The sequence below is a fragment of the Perna viridis genome, chromosome 3, assembly GCF_037379345.1.
Source record: "Perna viridis isolate PV_CMFRI_1.1 ecotype Kerala chromosome 3, ASM3737934v1, whole genome shotgun sequence".
In the NCBI taxonomy this organism is placed as follows: domain Eukaryota; kingdom Metazoa; phylum Mollusca; class Bivalvia; order Mytilida; family Mytilidae; genus Perna; species Perna viridis.
Window position 1 is genome coordinate 17,371,808 of NC_142447.1, and position 25,867 is coordinate 17,397,674.

The following is a 25,867-nucleotide window of genomic DNA, read 5'->3' on the forward strand; positions in this document are numbered from 1 at the left end:
TCCAAGATTCAAATAAGTGGTGGATGAGAATTATTTTGTCATTTTTTGTTTTGTAATTAAAAAAAAACCCAGAAAACGACATTTCGTGAATTTGAAACCCTGAAATGGTTTTCTTGGTTGCTGATGACTATTTCACGCATAAAACCTCAATGGACATTTTCAAAAGTTGGCAGGTATGCTTTTGCAACCTTGGAAATATGATTGACATTGACGGTGATCTTCTAAACGTACGTGTACATGTATGTCGAATTTTGATCGTGATACATGATGATATGTACAATGTATACATGTACTTAATGTTTTAAAATACTTCGAACGAAGAATTAACCTCGTCTGTTACCGTAATCTTATTTAAATAGCAACTCAAAATTTCTCTTAAAACGTCTTCAAAAAAAAAATTGTCGCTTAAAAGGAAAGGCTGTAATCCGTGCATTGATCGGTGCTGGTAAAAATAACAAGACATCTTTTTAACCAATGAGTCATAGTTGGCTACCTTCTTATGTTTAGTTTGATAAGGCAAAAATAAATAATAATATATGAGTGTTTCCTGTAAAAAAGTAAGGTAGGTGCATATGTTGGTAGGGACTTTTTTATTTTACATTTTTTTATACATGGAGTCCATGGTAAAATCATTCTGACTTTTACAGTGCTTATTGAAAAATGGCAATAAGTAGGATACACTATTTTAGCTGAAACATATATAGGATGGGTTGTGTTAGAAGAAATACATATATTTTTTATTTGGCCTTAAGGCGTATCCCAAGATCCAAATTGTGGACACTCACGTTTATGATCGGTTTTCTACTATCAAAATTTGTGAAAGATAAATTTTCATTCAAAAGTAATATGTTTCTTATTTTATTCCCAATTCACCATAAACACGAAGAAAGCGCTTCCATTAATTAGCCGACAATTCAAAGTTCAAACATAACAAGGATAATTATATCTGATATAACACAAGATAATTTATAAGGTGATTTTTACGGTAAAAGATGTTTCTTTGATGAGATATCTCTAGAGAGCTTTCCTGAAATTTTAATGATGCGTTACATGTATGACGGATTTGCTCTGTCGTAGGCAGGTTTTCATTTTTCATATTTCAATAAATCTTTCTGTTATACTTATATGCAGGCGGTGTTGCAATATATGTCACAGCAGTACGAGTTCGAGTCCCGCTCGGGGAACGAGGGAACGAACGGACTTCAAAATAAATACCGGTATATACATGTACACGTATCTTTGACGGGATATACTTGAAAGCCCATTTTCCCCTGTGTATCTTAATCATGTTTTATTTTTGTTTATGATGTGCAACTTTACAAAACATTACGAACAAGACAATGGTAATAATAATAATAAAAAAAACAATAGAACTACAAATATATTAAAACGCAAATGTATCTTTTTCTCCCCCAATTTTTTTTTTTTTTTTTTTTTTTGTGCTGTCAGTATCAGTGTTCAATTCAATGGACGTGAAACTTAGTATAAGGGACCATTGGGAAGGTGGCGCTTTCGTGCATTTTAATAGGTGTAAATTCCACATTCTACCAACCTTCCAGTCTACCTCGGAAATGAACTTAATACGCAGGCGTAAAGCGAGTGTTTTAGGAAGTTTCCCATATTCCGTTGGTCGAAATATCACCTATAATAACATAGCGGTGTATCATCATTAAAATCGTTATTTTGAGTGAAAATACATTTGCACATGTTGCTCCGTCTCTTAATTGCAAAGCCGAAAATCATGCCAATAATTTTTAATCAATAAGTAAGTATAAAGGTGCGCCGTTTTAATATGCAAATCAGTACCTACTTGTGTTTGTGGGATGAAAAGGTAAAAATCTCAATGTAAATAAATTTCCACAAATATTTCTTTTTAAATTCTATTCCTTTTTAAGACTTTTGCACTAATTGGTCTCAACTTTTTTGCAAATGTAATATGATTCGTGGTGCAAATTACTTGCAACAGTTTTTGGCTTAAAAAAGTTCCATGGAAATGAGAATGATACGAACTGGAGTAAGTACAGGTTCGCTTAAGAATTATGCAGGGGTGATACGTGCGTTATTATTTTTTGTTTTTACATTTAACCAGTGTAAATGCATTCAATAAGCACAATTACTTATTTGAGAACAAGAAAACTAATGAAAAAGGTGGGAAAAGTGGAGAAAAAGGAAATGTTGTATGGTGATTTTATTTAAGCGGTAAATGAAAATGGCCAATTTCACTCTTAAGTCGTATTTGTATTCTTACCATAAACGTAACGTTCTGAAAGAATTTTGGTTCTTAAGAAAGTTGACGAAAAAACAAACTTTTCACCTTTTTCCCTCTTTACATGATTCTTATGTGAGTCTATACCGAAATTTATTTTTTTTTTTGTATTATTACCTTTATACGTGTACAGTTATAGTCTTTTTGTGGAATGTTATTACCATTGATTTAGATAAAAACTTTTCTATTTCGCTTTTCTCTGAAATAAACTGCATTAATTTTCCATGATTAAGCGGGTTGCTTTGTTACTATTTTTATATAAAAGTTAATGGCAGACATTTAAAGCAAATTTGAAGTTTGGACAAACCAACGATATCTAATGTATTCATAGTAATTGATCTCAACTCACTTCTAACACGGTATTGCATTTTATGGTGTCCCTAAAAAATATTCGTGATACTCCTGAAATAACAGGCTAGGGTGAATACAAGAGATGGTTGGTTCAGTCTTTTGTCATTTCTTTTATATCTGGGTCGAAAATTAGTTATTCTATGTAATTTTGTGCTGCATAAAAAAAAAACCTGTTTTATGAAGTTTCGTGGTTATTTGCGCCGAAGGCACAAAGTGGATCTTAGCGTATCACATACATTGTTGCTTGTACTGTTGATGTAAAAAAAATCCTAATGGCGTTGATTCAATTTGATTTCATCTAAATGAGTCCTGGTTTAGCATTTGTACATTATCGAGTTTCGTTTACAGAGTATACAGAACAAGGAATTTATAGCTAGCGATACGAAAAAAAAAAACAATTTGGATTGAAACAATCGAGAATTAAATTCGAAAACCCATTGGATTCAATACCTTTTCAAGCATGTATAATTTCGCAAATGTATAAACCGACTGTGAAGAGTTGTAGCAGAACATTCCATCTCACACGGGACTCTTCTGGAGAACTGTAGGTGTATGTTTCATGCTTGAAATTGCACCACATCAGCTTAATGAGTTGCAGAGAGATTGATTACTTCAAGTTATTTCATCAATATAATGAAAATGTTTCTTTGTTTACCGACAATTTTAATTTTAACTAGATTTTCTAATATCGGATATATATATGCGACATGTAAAATACTCCAAATACAGGAAGAGGGAATCTATAGGACTATCAATCTAAAATTCACGCTATGTAATACTCATTACTTAAACATATTTTTTACATTCAGAAAGTAGTTGATGTAAAAAACAGGCGGTGATTTTGTTCCCGTTTTTTGATTGGTTGGTGTGTTTAAAAATGACACCTACGATAAATCGTGTTACATGTACCGGTGACAATGGTCAGGTACATAAAACTGTCCTACGTACACTGTAATACAAGTCGTCGTATTCTTGTTTCAGGACATATGCATTTTTTCATGCCTTTACCTAGGTGAACTATTTCTTAAAAATACTATAACTTCTTGACAGACAACGAAGATGGTCGAAAGTAAATATTTTTGAAAAATTTCGAAAGAATTTCACGGCAAGATTTCGGGAAATTATGTTAAGGTCTCTTGTATTGTACCATTTTGTTTTTGGTTTTGTTTGGTGAATTATTTCCTTTTTGCCCATAAATTCTGAATCCTGAAACTGTATCCGGAGCTTTCATTCAAATGAAGTTACAGTTCTAGGTTTTTGCCACTTGCCTAAACAATTTATTCTGACAGTACGATGCTAGTGAAGCAGGGTCACACAGAAAAAAAACAATGTTCAGATAGGTAAAGCAGGGCGTTATAGACCTTGCCTGATCTTCACAAAGATTAGTGCACAAATCCCTTTCTAAGCCAATGGACCAATATATATACGCCTGAAGGATTTGGCTGATTCAATATTATAAAATTTTTCTTTCAATCTTGCAAAGTGTGGAAGCATGGTTTGTTTCGTAAAATAAATTACTTCTAGCATACAATTTGTGCAATCGATTTTGGAGAATTTAATTTACACAATCTCAAAATTTTAAGTGCTCCACTTATAATCATTTTTAATTAAAATTGCTATTTGTTGATTGCCGTTCCAATATTTTAATGGAAATTAAGCATGGAAAAAGTGTTGCATGGCAATTAACAGTTGGTTCTATAATGCTATTTCAACAGAATACTAATTAGTATAACAATTAATACTGAGACATAAAATAAGCAAATATTATTTTTAATTTCATGTTCGCGTACAAATTGCGGCAGCGTGTGAGTTATGGTGTTTCAAAATGCTCAATATGCTATCAGCTGTCAAGCATTTATGTTTGCTTTCAAATTTAAGCAAACTTGTTGAAATTCAAGTGCACGTATCCGTGCATGTGTATAAAATATGTGGTACATGAAGACAAGGACACGATTGTTAAAGAGAGCTACATTTTTGTAGCATGATTTTACATTACAAACGGGACAGTGCGTCAAAGTAAATCTTCCACGCGATCTTCTTCATTATTTTGTCTTTAAAATGAGAAAAAAAATTGTCAAATAAAAAGATGCATGTCCACTGCGTTGGATTTCCTTACACCTTTAGCGCTGATCTTTGACGGGTATCCAAGTAGTTGAGTTCCTTATTCTAGTAGAAACGGGCGAAATCGGTTTGACATGTTTGAAAAGGTATGCTGTATCTGTTACCAGGTAGAATAAGCAGTCCGGTTCCTGGATAGGCAAATAGCTTTATATCAAATGTGTCTTCCCATGTTAAAAAGTCAGTCTAAATACGAACTATACCTTTCAGAAAAATAAATTATATTACTTTTTTTTCGTGATATCCGAACCCGACCTTTGTAACCCTTAAAATAAAAGATATCTTGTGTACAGTCGCAATAAGTTCGTGTAGTTTGAAATCCTTTATGTTCTTATCTGGCTATAAACTTTTACATAGCTGTATCCTGAAACAGCTGTATGTCCTAAAAAAAATTCAGCGTATGGCTTCCTTAATTATACAAGACTAGTGTACTTTCAACGGAAAATAAAAGAAAACCTATAAATTCACAGCTACAAACCGTAATGAAAAGGCGTAGAAATAATATATATTCACGTTGACTTTGCTAATCGAACGATAACAAATTTCTATGAAAACCTCTAGCTTTTCAGTCGGTACTCCTATAGAAGATTAATGCGCAATATTTCTCAGAGTGACGTATTTTTCACCCTTTTGCTACGTCTGTCAATTTCGTTGCAAAACCCATTACCATAATCGGAAAGATGAGTCTAAAAACCAAAATTGACGACTGAATGAGATTTTTATAGCATTTTATAATCCAACATTTGTCTATATTTGATCAATACCAACTGATGCTTCGTTTATGGCTTGCTCGTACATCTAAATTAAACAAATTATTGCACGTTATGATCGAAGAGTTGCACAAATGTAGCATCGAGACACTATCATGGTATTTCTTTCCATAAATTTCTTGCATCTACCATCGATCATCTAAATGAAAAAGAAAAAAAACTAAATACAACAGGGATCATCTGTGTAGTTTTATAGCTATCGACTTTTGTCTTAGTCTTACGATAATTGGGATTATCTGGAGTATAAGTATGGATAATAAAGTGCCTATATCTAGCATTTGTATTGAATGATCAGTACACATGTCTTCTGCGAGTTCCACAGGTGGATATGGCGTTCGGAAACAGGAAAATCCAATGGCATGTATACATATCTAATTTTCATCTTTTTTTTTTTATTGTAGTTGCATGAATTTAAATATGTTCTGATCGATATTAAGGTTTCAGATGGATGAATTGTACTATTATTGTGAACATGTGTTGCTTTTTTTCACATTTATGGACAGTACTATATATGACGACAGGGGCGTAGCTAGGCCTGATTTATTTGTACGTAAAGCTACGGCGAGGGGTCTTGGGGGGTGGGGGGTCGCTCAAGGCCCCCAGTGAGTCATTGCATAAAACCTTTATTTCATCTTTAAAATGTGTGTTTTTATTTTTGTTACTTTTTCCGAAAGTACGCAACTGCGTATTTGCGTATAGGCAACTACGCCCCTGACGAGAATAGATATGGTGAATACATCTACATTTTCTGTTATAGTCAAGAAGTAAGAATTTTGCAGTACCGAAGAAATAAATATAAATTATATTTCAGCTTTAGTATTAATACTACAGCTGGGTTATTCTTGGCAAAACTGTCTTGTGCCTTTTTTGTATTCAATTTTCGTACTAAAGTTTTGTGAATATCTCCTTTCTCCCGGACATTTTAATTCATTTTAAACAGTTCCTGTTTCCTCTACTGATGAACATACATGTACATAAGTGTTACAGTAATTAAAGCAAATTATAATAAATTTTATCAAATTTCTATCACTCCGGACTTTGAAGAAAAAATTACAATATACATGTATGTGTTTGTCAGTTTTACGCAGAAATTTATCCTACTATATAGTCCCGACCCACGTATAAAGCACGCATGCACCAATAATTAATTGTGTTACCGTGAACACTATTTTTGAACTTTTGAATATTTGGCGGATTCGATTAAAATTCGGATTTAATGTTAAATTGCCTTTTAAAAGGAACAACTATTGTGCTAAACGACTTGAAATGTGTATCAACTTCCTTTTCCGATATTTATTTACCGTTGCAATCATTGTTCGGGTAAAAAAGTGCAATTGATACACAACATTGTCTTCCATTTGACGATAACAGCAGGGCGGCAATAATTTTTCAGGCTCTTATAACTATTTTATTGATTTTGAGTTTTCAAACCTTCCAACAATAGCTTAAGTACCATTGATATTCACATTTTTGTTACATTTGTTTTATATATTTGTTATATGCTTTACAAAGTTAATGAATTGCAGTGGAGATATTTTAAATGTGACTCCATAGTTTAAGTCTTGTGGAGGTTTTTAACATGCTGTGTCATCTAGAGCTGAAAAAGTACTGGGAACAGCTCAGTATCGACCCTTAAAATATCTGCCATAGAGCCGATCTTTTCATAGGGCCTGAAACAATTGGTTTAAAGGCGGATCTTTAAGTTCGTTGCGGAGATGTTCTATATAATGCTTGCTCTATCGGTTCGAAAGCTGCCACTAAATGTTTTTGCAAGTATTCAATTTGGACAGTTTTAGATGTGTACATTGACATCGATTGTATACAAATGTATAAAAGTATGTTACGTATGTACATGTACACGTAGAGCCAACTGAGTTTAAGGTGTAATAGTGACTGAGTAACAACGTGAATGTTTCTCTGGAAACATAATGTGTTAATATAGGGCTGTGGTTGTAAATTTACCAACTCGCTTGTAAAGCTTTTTAAACCAACGTTAAGGAACATTGGGAAAGCGGGAACTTGTGTGTAATAGTTAAGTTTGTTTTTGTGTCATTTGATATGACTAAATAAACTAACAGCAGCCAAAATTATTATTATTAATATTCCCAAATAAAAGGATTTAGTGTTACCAATTTCACTACACACAAACATGTAACAATACTTTCAGATGTCTTGAATAATGTATATGGAGCATCGATGGTTTAGTGGAAGGGCGTGTTACTGGATTGGGGAAGGTTGTAGGTGTACTGTGTTAAGGCATACTAGAACTACAGTACATGACTAGAAAATAGATAGTCACTGTTTCTCAACCAAAGAAAGTAGCATGTAGATGTAACACAGTAACTGGTTCTGTAGTCCGAATAGTAGGTCTGAGTAGGATACTAGTATATTTTTGTCTCAATCTTACTTCGGTATTGTGCCATCTTGTGTAACTGATAACTGGCTCCTGAGAACTCGAGTGTGGCTTGCACAGCTCGTGGAACATCGCCTTATATGGCTCTTGGACCTACGCCTTATACAGCTCCTGATCCCTCGCTTTATTCGGCTCACGAACCCTTGCCTTATACAGCACTTGGACCCTTGCCATATACAGCACCTGGACCTTCGCTATATACAGCTCCTCGACCTCGTCTTATACAACTCCTGAACATTTGCCTTGTACATCTCCTAGACCTTATACTTGCAATGACTGATAAAAGGTACAGAGCTACGATTCATGACTGGTAAAAGGTACAGAGCAATAATTCATATATAGGGATAGCCTGGCAATTATTTGCTACAAATGAATTAAATGAATAAAAACGTTATGGAACAACTGACGAATATGTATATTTACGTGCTGATCATTCACTAATCAAGCCGTTACTCACAAAATTGATTTAAGGTGAATCATTATAAGTTAATCAATGCTTAATTGAAATTCATTCCAAATTACCCATTGTCTTCATCTGTCCTCGAACTTCGTTTCCATCAATAGTTGGGGGCGAATTACTTTTCTATTCTTTATTTGTAAGTTATTGATAGATTTTCTGTGGAATCTTTTAATGACATTTTTCCAGTTTGGGTAAGGTATTTTTGGTCACGTTAGATCGTACAACAAAACAGTCTACAGTTTGGTCTGACGGAAAACCGTTAGGGACACCAAAATAAGACTGTAATTAAAACAAATGATTATTTTAGGGGAAATACATGTAATATCTGATGACATGCGACCATATGGAAAAGGAACAGATATTGTAAAACGCAACAAATACACAAGCGCACACTTGTATAACCCAAATCCAAACAGTAAATACATTCTGTTGACACCATAAGGTCTCCAACATGTGTAAACACAGTCACCTTAAAACAAGCTCTGTAAGTAACAGCAATAATTCAATGATTACAGAACAATCGTAATAATCAAACTAAAAGACAATATCACATCACAAAGTCACATGAATCTCCTGATTGTGGACGGGCGTATGAAACCTTCGGAGTAATTTTCAGAATTCAAATCGTTCTGACAAAAACAAGAAAACAATAACCATGTTTCTTTTTTCAATACAAACACAACTTTGGTTATCAAAAAGTATTTTGCATGTAGAACTAATCTACGATAACGATAAATACAGTCTTGTCATGCACATTTGTACATCTATACACATTACAAATAATAGGCAGGTGTAACATGCAAGAGGGCTATGTTGAATATATTGATATTACAGTTTTATATCAACTTGGATTCAATATGTTTCTTCATAATTAAACAAAACTTTAAGACATGGGCTATAAACGGATAGACATTTTGGTTTTGGTAAATATGCGAAACTAGTAACTATCCTAACTTGGTATAACATGTTTACTTCCCATCATACTAAATGTTTCTAAGGTGGAAGGTTAGGTTAGGTTTAGTATTGATTACCATTATGAGGGCTTTGCCCTCTATTACATGTATATAGATGAACTGGGAGCATTAACCTGCCGGTAAGGCTGAGTTAAGGGCCACCGTGGATGTTTTCTGATTGCGAATTAAGTCCGATTATACAAAATGTAGCCGCAAACATGGAAGAAAATTATACCAAATTTGTATTACACTGAAACAATGAATATCAATGTAGTATCAATATCGTGGGACCAGTTCTAAGTACAGATACAGTTGTCTAGCAAAGTTCGTGAACTTTCAAACGCTGCCTGAGAAACCCGTGTTCGTGACTTGATTGATTGATTGTTGGGGTTTAACGTCCGAGCAGCAATATTTCAGCTATATTCAGACGATGAACATGACATTGATGATAAAATGAACATGAAGTGATGATGAAATGAAAAATGGGATGGGACACACTGATAATAGAGTCGCCATATTTTGATTGCCACAAGAAGAAGGGAGGGATGGGTAGGGTCGGGCAATTTAGCCTCTTGTGGCGGAGCCCTATGGTTCCTACTCCGGGAGAATACCATAGTAGGGTTCTTTGACTTGCAAGGAACGTGGCATCTTTCCGAATACGGTGTACCACTATGGTTTGCGGTCAGGTTTTCCGTATTATAGCCTGACAACCCGGCTAAGCTTGTCGTCAAAGGCGACTAAATAGTGCTCAGAAACCTAGTCGGGGGCTAGGGCGCTCTGCCCACAGAGAAACTGGGTTGTGTGCCCCAGGTGGTGGAATGGGTTACCCCTGGTGTGTTACATGCTGGGGTTGTCAGGCTATAATACGGAAAATCTGACCGCAAACCATAGTGGTGCACCGTGTTGGGAAAGATGCCACGTTCCTCGCACGTTAAAGAACCCTACTCTGGTATTCTCCCGGAGTAGGAACCATAGGGCTCCGCCACAGGAGGCTAAATTGCCCGACCTTACCCATCCTTCCCTTTTTTTAGTGGCAATCTAAATTTGTCGACCCTATTATCCTTGTGTCCCATCCCTTTTTTCATTTCATCATCCATTTCATGTTCATTGTCTGAATATAGGTGAAATATTGCTGCTCGGACGTTAAACCCCAACAATCAATCAATCAATCATTATAATTAACAAAATAATGCTTAATTTATAATCCCTGAATCTATAAAGTTGTTCAACCTAACGATGAACACTTGAAATCGTCTAAGCCTCTTTAGACTTCAGAAGACATATACGGGAAACGGTGCATGGTTTTGCGCAACTTAAAGCTGATTAATAGTTTCATCAAAGCGTTTATACAGAACTAAGTTTTATTTCTCTTAAGGAGGTAGACCTAGGGTAAGGGACATAACTCTTGAAATCAGTGATATGTTTGTATCATATTCAATTTCATCAAAGCCTTTCAAGCTTTTCTATGAAAAAGAATGAAAACCCTCCAAGTCACTTTGGTGCTTACATGGGATAGATGTAAAATGATGAATACAAACGTTCCAAAGGTTCTAAGAGTTGTGTCCCTTACCCTAGGTCTACCTCCTTAATATCTGTATACATATTGAAATATGTCTATACCAAACTCTTAACATGAACTTGTTTGCTTGAGATCATTGTTTGGTTTTGCCAGATTCAAGACATACATTGATATAATATGACTTCAAAATGCGTCTTGTTTAGTCAGGTTTCTGGTTTACTAAGGCTTTTGTTTAAACATCTTCAACTGTATTCATAAAACTGGTTAACAGAAAGGAAACGCAATATTGGATAAAATAAATAAATGATTTCAATATTTACTCGAATGCGTGCTTTTGTATAGACTAGTTTGTTTCAAGGCTGACAGTGTAACGATTTCCTATTCTTATGCGCTAGCGAATAAAATCATTACATTTAAAGAATGATATAATGCATTCATGTGTGGGTGGAAATTCCATAGGTATAGTTTTCATGGTATTGAAACCTGTCACTTTTCATTAATATATGTATTTTATAAAGATACACGAATCTACCTATGTTGCAGAAACTTACCATGCTACCTGTGTAGTTGGCAGATCACGAATCTATAAGACACCGAAAGTTTAATAGAATTTACAAGTACGGCATCGTTGATTTCAGTACGAAATAACGGAAAAAAATTCTACTTTAATAGTAAATATAAAATCAAGAATATAGATTTTAACTTGCTGTTAATAATGTTATACCAATGTATTCAGAACTATACGGAACGATATATTTATTTAAGTATAAATATTAAATTAATCATCTCACCAAACTTATCTAGTATTACTATTTGTATTACTTCGAGGTGAAACGCACCGTGAAGGGAAAGTATATTTACTGTCTTTTTTGTTCTTTTCTCTGGATACATATCGGAATTTTCTAATTCTCTGATGAACTTTCCAATAATTCCTACGTTGTTCGAAATTTTCTTCACTGGACGCGATTCTTTTTAGTTAAACAAACGAATAATCAAGGCTTCCAGTTGTGAATTCATGCAATTGCTTGCCTTTTCAAGCGTATACGGCGACCCTATTAAACCATATTTTGCTTCATTGAAGTTTTTTTTGCATGGCTGCTGTATTGGAATAATGATACTATTGATATTCAGATAGAATTGACAGCTATAAAGAATTTACCAGCATGCATGTGAAACTATGTCACTTAAATCTATATGTTGATAACAAGAAGTCAAAATGCAATGATATGAATACATGTAGGTACTTCAGATAATTGTTATTTCAGATTTTTTTTTTTTTTTTTTTGGGGGGGGGGGAATTCCGTGAATTTTCGCGACAGTTTCATTGTTGCATATTATTTTTTCTTGCAACAAAGCTGTAGCGAATATTTTTATAATAAAAAAAGAGTAAGATACTAAGTTTGACTGGCGGTCGAGAATTAAACAGCACATACCTGTTATAAAAGTAGAAATTGATTATAATAATAACATACAACGAGAATAAAATGACGCGGAAATTTCCCGAGTTCTGTTAATTACTACCGATGAATTACGGAATTGACAAATTCAATGCGCTTTTTATGTTCAAGATTGAAGGTGCATTGCAGTAAAAGCGTCAATTAAGAGCACGGACAAGGACAATGGTCATTGGCTCTTCCATTTTTACAGGACTGTGTATGACCTTATATTGTTCCCGCTGTTGAACTTCACGTGGAATATTGTTTAATCCATGTCCGTGTGCCCGTCCTTTCTAAAAAATTGTGTAGTAAAGTAATTCCTATTGGACCGCTGTTTGATAGTGGATCGTTTTTTTATTATCATGGTTTTCTTGGGCTTTTTGTCATCCCATCAGCAACATATTTTATTATAATAAGACCAGAGATCATTTTTTTTCTAGGTCTTTGGAGATACGTTACTTTGATGTGTTACCCTCTACGGCATATGTTGTTATGTAAATCACCTAAATTTAAAGTAAAGGCGGGCGCTCAAATTTGTATTGGTACGACAAAGTCATTCGACTTACTGATGGGGAGAAGTCAGTATTATGCATAAAGTTTGGTACAGCATGCCACCTAAGAAAATATACGGTGGCTGCCGTGCTAGTCACATCTGAAATCTTTCTCAGCTTGCAAAAAACTATTGTAGATTCGAATAGATTATAATGGGAAAAAATGGAAATTCCAGATTATTTATGTGGTAAACTAGGTAAGTTATACAATGATTATTACTGAAAAGTAATTGTCTACTTCGATGATTTCAGCGTAATATGATATTCACGAGTAGGCTATCAGCGCATGTACTTGTTACTACAGAAATGGGTTTTTAATATCTCATTTGAGCCGTACCTGCAACCTACTGATTAATCAAACTTCAAACAAACAAAAATTATGCAATATTCTGTTTCGTGCCAGTAAATTACTTTTGGTATTCAATTCCCTAGATATATAATGAAATAATTCAAACTTCATAGATTTTATAATATTGCTAGTATCGAAAATCTCAATTATTTTCCTATTGTGTTGCAGTTTGAATATCAGAGTTCTCTGCGCTATGTTCAGTAGGTGTAACTAAGTACAATGAAAACGCATGCGCATCAGGCATCAATGGGCAGGATATACTTTAGTTACTCGATCTGTAATCAAATGGAGCTCGGTGCCAAGTATAATCGATTAATATAGCACGATTCGTCTATTAAATTATAACACTGCAGAATTATGCATTGGATTTGTATACATATTAGTAGTTCGTTTTTTTTTTCTTATTTTGTGTTATATAGTTTAGTTTAGTGTGTATGTTTGTTTGAATGCATGTTTTTTTTTTTGTTTTTTGTTTTGTTATTATTATTTTTTTTTTTTGCCGCATATTTGTAGAAAGCGTATAGATATTTAGGGTTGTTTTAATGCATAAAATTATATAGTCTTATTTTGGAAAAAGGGTTAAAAAACACAGGGTCAAAGGCTAAAATAGTTTGATCATTTTTGCCCAAATTTTGCACTAAATGAATCCCCTGAATTAACTGTTGATATAGAAAGCATTATTTAGTGCTTTTTGTTTTGTTTTGTTTATTTTTGTTTTGCTTTGTTTAGATTGGTTTTTTGTTTTGTTTTGTTTTGTTTTGTTTTTTTTTTTTTTTTTTGGGGGGGGGGGTTATGTTCTCGTCTGTCGAGAGTTGAAAATCAATGATTTAAAGTACTCATTGCCCCTTTGTGGTTTTAATACACAATAAATGTAGATGAATAATGATGACAATGTGTTACATATGTATTGCATCGATAGACTTGGGTCGAACGTTGCACGTGACAGCCAGTGCATTATGTAATATCGTTACGTGCATTATCATTTTGTGTAGATTTGTTTTTGTTTTGCGTACACAAAATCTTTGTTATAAAATAATGCGATCAAATATAAATGTTTTTATATTTAATACACGTGTGCTTTTATGAGATCTGCAACTTCATTGTTTAAATCTATCGTTGCTTGATATAATTGTTCGCTTAGAACTTTGTTTTGGAGTAGAAATTATTTCTTAAAGGAGTGGGTACGGGTGTACTTTTAAAGTACAGATATTCAACTACGTTTTGAGTACAAGTACACTTGTTACATACATGTATCTCCTTTATTATATCTACAGGAAGTAATTTATCCGTATCCTGAAAGCTTGAGAAGTTACGTCCGAGAGTCCTATAGCATTTCCAGATCATTTTGCAGAAATTACTAATTGCTATTTAGATTGCAATTACAATGCAAGAAATCAAAAACACACCACTGATCCTCTTATTGTCCAAGCGACTAATTGTACTTCTTAAAATTCGATATAGTTTCTTTTTCCACGGTATTTTTTCTTGTATACAAAGAATATTTTACGGAAATCATCGAGGCACCCGTATTTATATAATATGGAGGAGACCTATTTTGATCATAATATGGATAGAAATGACATTTTAGACCATATTTCTATTTACAGGGATACGACAGAGAAAAATGAATTATTGAACAACACAGACGTTAAGGTAAGATATTTGCATTAACTTGGCATACACAATTAGTCCGTTTTTCGCGTGAACTTTCGAATAACTTTGTATTGCTGGGTTTAATGAACGACCTTGTCTAATGTGATCTAACAATGATGAGGTTGTGATGTGTTTATATACGACCACCACCGAATAAATCCTTTTAAAATACAAAAATAAAGAAATGTTTTGTTCCATCATGGATATGTACATGTAACAAATGTAAATGTGTCAAAATTCTACATATAAAGTATTTACGAAATCTTGTGAACAGTTTCACGGAGGAGTTGCGCTAATCCGACTTTTCACTGAAAACCCTGAATAAACCGAAAGCCGGTTGTGTATTTTGAACCTTGGTTAACCAAACACCCGTACAAACACAACACATTTTAGTCAAAAAAGAGATTTGGTTTAGACAGGTTTCACTGTACTGGTAATTCAGACTGCGAACTGGATTATATTCAGTTCATATAAGCGTTTCATAGATTAAGATACATGCAACCCATTAGAACTCCAAACATGTACAGAGTATAACGTTTCAATTTGGATTATCGTTCCCCAGACCGAAAAACCTTCTTTTTTTCTACACATCACTCCATTAATGTATCAGCTCTGCTATGGAGACATGAGAATCCGAGCGCGAAACTCTTTCCGGTGCCCTGTTCAAAGTATAAATAAGAGGAGTTTTAGTACTTAGTATGAGAGAGGTGAAACAAAAATTCCACCTCTGCAGAGGGGATTGGCACGAACTATCTTTTGTTCAGGTTTGATTTTTCAACCTTTACATATGAAGATTCATACCATGTTGTGTTTGAGAAGGCAGTCAGGTTGAAAAGAAAAGCTCAGAGACTCCTTCGGTAATGCCAGTGATAAATTATTTAACTGGCATGTGCCTTTAAAAGGCAAACTGTCACGTACTCCGTAAGTCAGCTACATGTAATTATCCCCCTTCTTATGCATTGGATGGAAACCTTAAGTGTACGTGTTTGTAAAAATCAGGCAAAAGGGGAAAAATCAGAATATGCATGTCAAAACCCCACCGATCTGTTAATATAATACCACTCGAGGATAATTTCTCTAGTTGAAAAGACCATTATTTGATCTCTGCTTCACTGGATTTGCTTAGAATTTTGTCTATAGAATGTTGGAAAAATTAGGTTTTTGGCAGAGTTGTATGTGCATTTTCAGTGCATTTAAATGAAATTTAAACTGAATTTACCAACATGCTATGGAAAATCTTCTCCTATTTCCTTGATTCTGATGGTGCAAATAGTTAAACTACACCATCAAAATAATGGGTTTTCCCATACCATGTTTCTCCCACTGCCTGATTTTTACAAAGACTGACACTTAATCAGTACATGTACAACGTAAGATCAATTTGCAATGAAGACCAATCTTCCTCTATTGCATTTATCATGATTAAAGTGAAATTATCCTCACACACGCATTGAAGAGCATCACCACAAAATAGCATTTTCTGCCGATTAGATCTTTAAAATAAGGAGCAGATTAGGTAAGGTGATAGAGACGCGGTAATTACGTAGAGGCTGAAATCAAAGTTATGCAATTTTGTCAGATAATAGCTGAAGATTATCACCGTTGCAAATGAAAAGGTGTTACATGTAATTTTAGATTTTTTATTGGTTGAAGGATGGAAATTACTTAACATGCACTATAATATTAGTACATTGTATATGTGCATGGATATAATTTATACAAAATGAATATGATCAATTAAGAGTGTTAGGTTAACACATCTAGTCGACAAGGAAAACGGGCGTAGGAATCTTCCGAATTAGCTGATATCACTGAAAGTAAATTATATGATATACAATGTCGTTGAAAACAAAAATATTTTAAAACCAAACAGTCGAACCTCACATTAAGAACTGAAACTAAAAACATTAATCGATGAAATGCTGCGTTTACCATTTTTTAAGGATTTTTAGATACCTTCCTCAACCGAATCCGGTGTAATACAAAAATCTGTTAAATCAGACACTTTTTAAGTTCTTTATATATCAATTGAAATGTATTAATGTATTTTGAACCTGGGTTTACTTAATCGAACACCTGTCGTAACCCAACACAGTTTAAGGAGGTAGACATAGGGTAAGGGACGTAACTCTTGATATCAATGACATGTTGATATCATATTCAATTTCACCAAAACCTATCAAGCTTTTACTTGAAACAGAATGAAATCAATCCAAGTTACTTCGATGCTTACATGAGATTGATGTAAAATCCTGAATACAAACGTTTCAATGATTTGTAACAGTTGTGTCCCTTACCTTGGGTCTGCCTCCTGAAGTCAAAAAGGGGTTTGGTTTAGACAGGTTTCACAGTTTTATCAAACAAACATTCAAGTAGCACTCCACATAAGAATCATGCAAAATGTAATTCACAGTTGGAAAGCCTACATATTTTTATTTTCAATGTTTTATTTAAAATGTCATAGTAAACAGAAAGTAAAGTGGTTTTTCATATGTTAACCCATATTCATAGGAGATAAAAAATATATAGAATGCACTGTAGATTTCAAACTTAAGGGAGATAACTCTGTAAATAACACTAAAATACAATAGAATCTTTTGGATTTTCAATGTCGATTATCTCCTAAGAGCAGACAGATTTGAATGAATAATTACACATTTCACAATATAGACCCATAAGACGACTTAATTACAAAAATAAAAATATGTAGCTTTTTTTTTTTTTGGGGGGGGGGTGGGGTGTATCACATTTTTTAGAAATTGCATGATTCTTACAAAGACTCCTACTGAACATCTTGACAATTCATATTTTGTAGATGAGAGATTTTGAAAGCATCGACTCTGAAGACTTCCTTGAAGAAGACAACGATCTTTGTTCTGAAAAATGTTCTTGCCTAAAACAAAGGACAACACTGGAAAAGGCTCTTTGTGTTTTTTTAGTTATAGCATTCTGTATCATAATTGGACTTTTAGTGAATTCATCGAAAAAAACAGTCGACAAAGGTAACTAACATGTATATATGCCCCCTTGCCGGAAGTCGGTAGTTGACTAAGTACACATGTAACAAAACGTTCGAATCACTTGAAATTCATGGTTGTATAACTATAGGAAGTTTTATCTATTAACGTTGGAGTATTAGTCTAAATATGATCAAAACTACTAATACAATACTAAATACAAAGTGTACCAATACGGGATATAGCCGTTCAATACGGGATTTAGTCGTCCAATACTGGTTTTACTCGTTCAATACGCCATATTGGCTGACTATTTGTACGGTCAGAACCATGGACAAAATGACAAGATTGTTCATTTCCTACTGTAAAATGAGGTACAACTGCATTGAAATGAAAATAACTTTTCTAACATTCTAAAGAAAACTTTTCAAACATATACATCTAATAATTCTGAGACCAAATAGTCACCATTTTCATACAATGTATATAGAAGACTTCCCTTAGTGAAATAATATCAGATCATGGGTTCTGACATGCATGTTTCAGATTTTCCTATTTTGCCTGAATTTTACATAGACCAGTATTTAATAATTCAATATTTTATCTTTGCACTTGAAACGAGCATACAGTTCTCGGTGGTTGTTGTTTAACAGTTGTCATAACATTAAAAAATATTATGTAACATCCAAATCAATGTAAAATCACTATTGAACGCTAGTGAGTTTCAAGTGTCTTGAAACAAACTATGTATAAAAGTCATAGTAATTCACCTTTAATTGCGACCAATCAAATTTCCAATTTTTCTTCCTTGTCCTTGCAACCGTAAAGGCAATGAATAAATAAAAGAAAACTTAATGCTTTGAATACCATATACAGTGAAACTTGTCTAAATAGATCCTTTAATAAACTGAAAACCTGTCTAAACCAAACACTTTTTTGAAGTCCTTCGTATCAGTTGAATTGTTTTTGAACCTTGGTTAACCGGACACATGTCTAAACCAAACTCTCTTTGAAGGCCTTCGTATCAGTTAAATTGTTTTTTAACCTTGTTTAACCACCTGTCTAGACCGGACAAGCGCTACAGTCCAACAGAGGTTCGGTTTAGGCAGGTTTCATTTTATAATCCTTATTTTTATTGTTACCCCTTTAACGAAAAGTAGGGGAATTTTTAAATTTCCGCTGACCAATCTTCTCCAGAGCCGTATTTAAAACGCAGTGGTGGATCCAGGGGGTGCAGGGGGGTGGTACCCATCCTTTTTACTGGAAAATTTGTCATTTTCATATGTAAAATGGACAAAGTATGGTAAAAAATGTCCTAGTATCATCTTTTTTTAGCAACCGCAGCAGGCTCCAAGCGTTTGGATACTGTCTCAGGCATGAGGTGCTGTCTTAAGAGTATGAATCTTAAAAAAGAATAATTTCAATTCAGCTCACATTCCTTTGAATATTTTAGTTGACTTAAAATACAATGCACGTGAGCTCCAACTTTTTCAGATCCATTAGTCAAGGAAACATTTAATGCATCGATAAACATGTAGATGTATCTATAATTTTTATAAATGCAAGATACATTTTCTTCAAAATTTGAAAATGTAACATAAGCATCCTCGCACATTATATTTTTTTCTTCAAAATTCGTAAATTATTAAAATGCAATTTCGTAATCGAGACCAACCACCGCTTTGATTCATTACTACGTAAATTCAGTGTATAGCATGTTTAATTCTATTACCAAACCACGAAACATATCTTTATAGATCCCAATCTAATAGAGAAATAATCTCATTGTATGGGTATTGTATTAATGTTATTGTCTAGCAGTTGATGCGATTATAACCCGTTGATAATTATCATCTACATTCCAATCAGATTTATCTAGTTGGAAATAACAAGATTAATTCAGTTGTTACAGAATAAATGACATTTTATATTTCATTATAAAGTTCTTTGTGATGTTTGTCATAATTTTTTAAGGATTGCAGATTCGTGGTGTGATTTGAATACTTAATTGTGTGAACAGTCTTACGCGTTTCCCGAATTGAAATTGTACATGTAATACACACAGCATTGTCAGTGTAAATTGACTTACATGCCATTATTCATGTATTCGAAAAGAAACGTCATTATTTACATATAATTGTATTTTCACTTGCTAATTGCTTTAAAGTATTCCTGCGAACAATTAATCTCTTTAGGATTTATAGTGCTGTTTGTTGGTCCAGACTTTGAAAAATAATGTATCCCCTAAAATGAAGCCAATTTGAAACAAAAAAATAAAAGTCATGAAAGTGATTCTGGGTTGGATCAAAAATTTAAAAAGAGCGGAGGCTACTGAATGTCCGATCCAAAAATTTACACAGACACATTTCATTCGGGATTTTTAACATATTCACCATATTTATCGTCGTTATATGTACATTTTGTTTAAAGGTAGTGGTTAAGACTATCATTTTCTTATTTTTACACAAATTTTGCTCGAAATTAACAAAATGCTCCCAATAAAAAAGGAAATATCATTCCCGGGAACTCTCCCCTGTATTCGCTACCGGAAATATAAATGTACATCCTGTTCGTGGCTTCAATGTATTTAATACCAATTATGTACAAATGTTCACCTCATTTGAACAACTCAGAATAATAGATAATGGTGTAATTAACCCTTGTAGGAAGTGAGAATGTTTGTAGCACTGATGGGTGTGTTCGAGTAGCCAGCAGTCTTCTCTCATCAATGAATACGAAAGTCAAACCATGTGATGACTTTTATAAATATGCATGTGGAGGTTGGGAAGATACCACACCCATTCCTCCTGGGTTTTCATATTGGGACAAAACACAAGAATTGGCATATAGTAATTTATACCAACTTCATAGAATAATAGGTAAGTATATTCCTAGATATATGTATATTACGTAATATTCTAATTACTAGATTGTCTGATATGGAAGGAACTTTTGAACGAAAATTGTATCTGTTATTTAGTAAATTCGGGAAATTAACTGGTCTTTGAAGACGTATTTCCCAGAAAATCTTTCATGCTAACCGAGGCGAAGCCAAGTCTTATTCTGCTCTTAGACTAGATGTACTACTGTTGAGGAGTCGTTATTTTGTATTCAGTGCAGATACTAATAGCAAAGAAAATGCCTAATTAATACTTGTTGGTTTGTTTAGAGAAGCCGACATTGCTTCATCTGTTGCTGAATGCGTGTGTTAGCATGATTGTTTACAACGTACGAGCACAATTTGGGAAAACACTCCACAGTGATACATTGGATAGAAAATAAAATGTCAATAACACATAATAATCTTGAGTGGTAGTGGTAGCAAAGCAGCCAAAGACAGGGAAAAATCGAAAACCTTTATTTGTTGCAGTGTAGCTATTTGATCGTATGGTTCATGCTAATTATAAGTTCAACTTTTATGTGTGCATTATGATAATTTTGGTCGCCATGTGTTAAGTTATATTTAATGATATAATCTTACAAGCCATGACAAGTCATGTGTAACGAATTCCGTGTCTAAGGTCTTTAGCTTCCGATTACTTTAAATTGTTTTCATAAATAAAAATCACCCAAGTTGAATATTGTTTTTGAGTTCGCTTATACATGTATATAAAAAGGTTCTCATATACAATTATGCGTCACCTTCTTCTATTTCAGACAGCTCGAAAGATTTTAAAGGTGCTTTGTTAAAAGCTAAGAAATTCCATGATAGTTGTATTGGTGAAGATAGCATGAATCGAACCTATGTTAAAGAAATATTCCAGTCGCTCATACAATTGATATCTGGAGCTGAACAAAATTACACGTTTGCTACAGTACTTGAAAGAATACATCAATTGAATACATGGCCATTATTTACTGTGACAGTTGGACCAGATGAATGGCATGGGGATAGTAATGTTATTAAGGTAATCAGATCACCATGAGTTAGTCGGTAATCAGATCATCATGAGTTAGTCCTGTATATTGTACCATCTTTTGTCAGCTCTTATATATATATTTTCTCTGATGCATTGTGGCTTTCGCGGTAGAAGATACCAGTAACCCAATTGAAGAATTGTGCGCATGTATCGCCATGCATCTGTTTAATTACGTCATTTTTAGTAATACAACGTATTCAACCCTCTCCTTTTTTCATATACAGTGTGCCTGTCAACAAAAAAAAAATGGAGAAATGGCGTCCTTCAACTTATTGATTGTTCACTTTCGCCGTCTGTCCTTCTGTCCACACGTCCTCTGACTACACATAAACGCCTCGGCGGATTCTCACAAAAAGTATCCTTTCAATTTCGTCTTGAATTACATTCTGTTCTTTTTTTTTTGTTTTTTTTTTTGTTTTGTCTTTTTTTTTTGTTTTAAGATTATGCATTGGACTTTAAAAGAAACTTGAGGAAATGGGGACCGGCGTATCATGTACTTTAAAACAACTACTTATTTGTATTCTATTTCGGTCTTTATTTCTTTGCTTTTCATTTTTGTTGTTGTCGTATTTAGTACAAATCGATTGTACGTATGCATACTGAACTGACTGTTTTTCACTTCAGATATCCCAGAGTGACATGCCTTATCCATTGGGTGTACTAATAAACGCAACGACTAAAGATGATGACAAATATTTGGAATGGAACGCACAACAGGTACGTTGGACAGTTTGCCTCTTGGTAACTTGTAAGCTGGTTATTAGTATAATTTGAATTGCATGACTTCAGTTAAAAGCGTTACATGTACTTAACTGAAGATATTAAGTAATTAAACAAACATGAATTTCATTTAATTTTCATGCAAACTTAATGTTTGTCCAAATGTAGACATTACAGTTTTTTATCAATTGCTTACTAATATGTCAGTTTTATAACATCAATTGAATGCATGCACATATAGATCACTTACATTTTATTTCATATCAGGTATGAATAAGCTATTCTTATTGGTTTAATATGATCATGTGGAAATGAATTCTCAAATATTCCATTATTTATCCAAATGTGTATTTCCTCCTCAGCATGTTGCAAATAAATGAACATCAAACAAAGCAATGTTGTTACTGTATAAGATACAGAAAGTTCTTTTGTTTTACCTATAGCTTAAGTAAATCAAAACGACAATTTAAGGTGGTAGACCTGGGGTAAGGGACATAACTCTCACAAATCACTGGAACGTTTGTATTCAGCATTTTACATTAATCTCATGCAAGCATCAGAATAACTTGGATTGATTTCATTATGTTTCAGAGGAAAGCTTGTTAGGTTTTGGTGAAATTGAATATGATACAAACATATCACTGATTTAAAGAGTTATGCCCCTTACCCTAGGTCTACCTCCTTAACGTCGTCCACCAAATAATACGATTTTTATTTGACAGGTCAAAGATAAATATCTGAAAGATATGGTCAGTACATTAAGGATGTTTTGGAACAAGAATGAAACAGAGTCGAAGAATCTTGCAGAGAAGTTGCTTAAGCTAGATATTGAATTAGCTAAGGTAATGGACCTTTTTAAATAGTTTTCATTAAAAACCGTAGTGTATTCTTTAATCAACTTGTCATTGATAATTTAGGTCTAATTAATAATTGTAATTAAACTTATATACATATAACATTCGCTTAAGTAATACCGAAAAAGTTATATTTGAATAGCATATTTTAAGATACTGACAACAAATACAAAAATACTTCCAATCCCAAAAAATATATTTCAGGATCTTTTGGATTTTGAAACTAACATTGAAATAGAAAACAATATGGAGCCGTATATATATGATTTTTCTATTTGGTCTCTTGAATGAGTTGTTACTCACATTGTAATATTTGGGACATTCGTTTTATATCTAACCTTATTCTGTATGTTCATAAACAAAATAAGTTGTCGGTAATTGATGAATCAAACATTTTCAGTGAAGCGCTAGCGGTTCATGTCAAATGTGTGCGACCGGTTAACGCTTTTATGAACACGCAAATGAAAAGCCATAGATAAATAATCCAATAATTAGAAATAAACGTCGTATGTTTTTATTATTCTTTCTATATTTTTTCTTAGATATACATAGAAAATAGACAATAAAGCAGTGATCAATGTAAATAACCCATTTAATTGTGGGCGTTGCCTATATAAATAACTCGAAGATTTGTTTCAATGACTCATGAAACATCACGTGTAAAGCCGATTATCCAATGAGATTAGCGTATTTTAATTACATGCACAATATATTCAGTTATTTTCAGATGTTTTAATAAAGTAAAATGTATTAAATGTTTGGTTTTTTTTCTTCATGTGATTCCCTATTCTCTTCAGTGAGGATCTCTTTGTAGTTTGTCTTGTACAGTATTTGCATATTCATGAATTCAACGGTAATTTTATATCATTTTTAGACAAGGAAAACTGAAGATATTATACTGAACAGAGCAAATGTGTACAAAAACACAACAATCGCCGAGTTCCAACACAACTGTTCAATGGTATGTTTACATTTTTATTGTTATTATTACTATTTCACTACTTCAATCATGTTGCAAGATTAAAGTAGAAAAAAAACTCTAAGCAAAGCTCAAAAAGTATACTCCGCTTTTTAGCCACCCCAGAACCCATATGGTTAAATATGAAAAAAAAAACGTCAAACAGGAAGTCAAGGTCGATCAAGTCTGAAATTGAATCCCATGATAGGCATACATATATAAAGCTTCTGTAATATATCAAGTGTCTGTGATAGATAATTGAAGAGAGAACTGCAACGAAAAAGGTGCTGACGGAAGAAGGGAAGAACGGACTAATTATCATCATGATCACTTGTCTACAAACTATCCGCTTTCAAATAATGAATCAGTTTTACATTTTCCAATTTGTATGACTAGATTGGTATGTCACTAAAATTCTTGTACACGAATTTGTTTACCAGTAGATGATTGTTTTTTTTTTCTTTACACATAGTTAGAAAATATCATTCTTAAATTTCTTTGTTGAATTAAAAGTTAAGATTATAAAATAAAATTTGAAATGATAAAAATCGATTTACATTTATAGATTGACTGGGAACTGTACTTAACGACACTTAGTTACGGTACAGCAACAGTGAAAAATTCCGACAAAATAGCTCTTCTCCATGAAGATAAACTTGTTGAAGTCTGCAATATAGTCAACTCCTACAAAAGCAGTTCAGAAACTAAAAGGTAAAATTGTTTACGTTAGAGGCAGTAACTATCTAAAACGAAATCGGTTAAAGTCAAATACTTTAAATGTGTGCTTTATTGGTATAAATCGTGTGGTAACATTATTGAAATGAAACATAATGAAAGAGTATTCCAGGGAACCAAGAATCTAGCGGAAATCAAAAGAATGTAATTCAGGAACAAAGACCAGACATGGAAAACAGATAAATACAATAAAGAACTTAAAGTAACTAAAACAATACATAAAAAGTAACGAAAGTAAATGCGCAACTCGGACTCCACTAAAAACCGAGAGCATGAACCAGGTGCACTGATAGGGTAAGCGTCCTCTGTTTTTCTGGAAACTCTCACCGAATTGCTTGTAAAAAGGTAAGTACAACGTTTATAAAATGTAAGAAAAACATTTCTGGTCAATTCAAAGACAAGAAAAGACCGCAAAAAACCTGCAAAATGATAAAATAAGTGGGCAAACCAAAATGTACGTACAAGAAGGGAACATTGGTGAACTAATACAGGAGGGGGGGGGGAAAGACAACAGTGGGCGAAAGTTAAAAAGATATTACGAAATGAAAACATTACGACGGTTTTTAGTATGCAGGAAACGATCCATTTTCTAGTTTCATATTTTTTTGTGTGCCGTTTAAAACCTGAAACTCAATTTGTTTAATCTCAGTCTTGAACTGTTTACATGTATTGATTACATTTTTTTTTCTTGTTTCTGTCTAAGTAGTTCTCTAACTAAGAATCACGCAAAATGTGATACGTAGCTGGAAACCTACATATTTTCATTTTTGATAATTTGTTTAAAATTTTATTATTAACAGAAATTAACTTCTTGTTTTTTTATACAACCCGTGTTCTTAGGAGATATAAATTATACGGAATGTATTATAGAATACAAACTTAAG

The 25,867-nt window shown here is 33.4% G+C and overlaps 1 protein-coding gene across 1 annotated transcript in view; it reads left to right on the forward strand.

Moving 5' to 3' along the window:
- LOC148621247 (endothelin-converting enzyme homolog) overlaps positions 1-25,867 on the forward strand; it is a 40,951-nt gene that overhangs the window by 1,913 nt on the left and 13,171 nt on the right. Inside the window, exons 2-9 of the mRNA XM_088575392.1 lie at positions 14,794-14,839; positions 17,655-17,841; positions 20,463-20,675; positions 21,454-21,704; positions 22,341-22,433; positions 23,159-23,278; positions 24,165-24,251; positions 24,814-24,959. Of these exons, the coding sequence (XP_088431518.1) occupies positions 14,794-14,839; positions 17,655-17,841; positions 20,463-20,675; positions 21,454-21,704; positions 22,341-22,433; positions 23,159-23,278; positions 24,165-24,251; positions 24,814-24,959 (1,143 nt within the window). The remainder of the gene's footprint in view (positions 1-14,793; positions 14,840-17,654; positions 17,842-20,462; positions 20,676-21,453; positions 21,705-22,340; positions 22,434-23,158; positions 23,279-24,164; positions 24,252-24,813; positions 24,960-25,867) is intronic.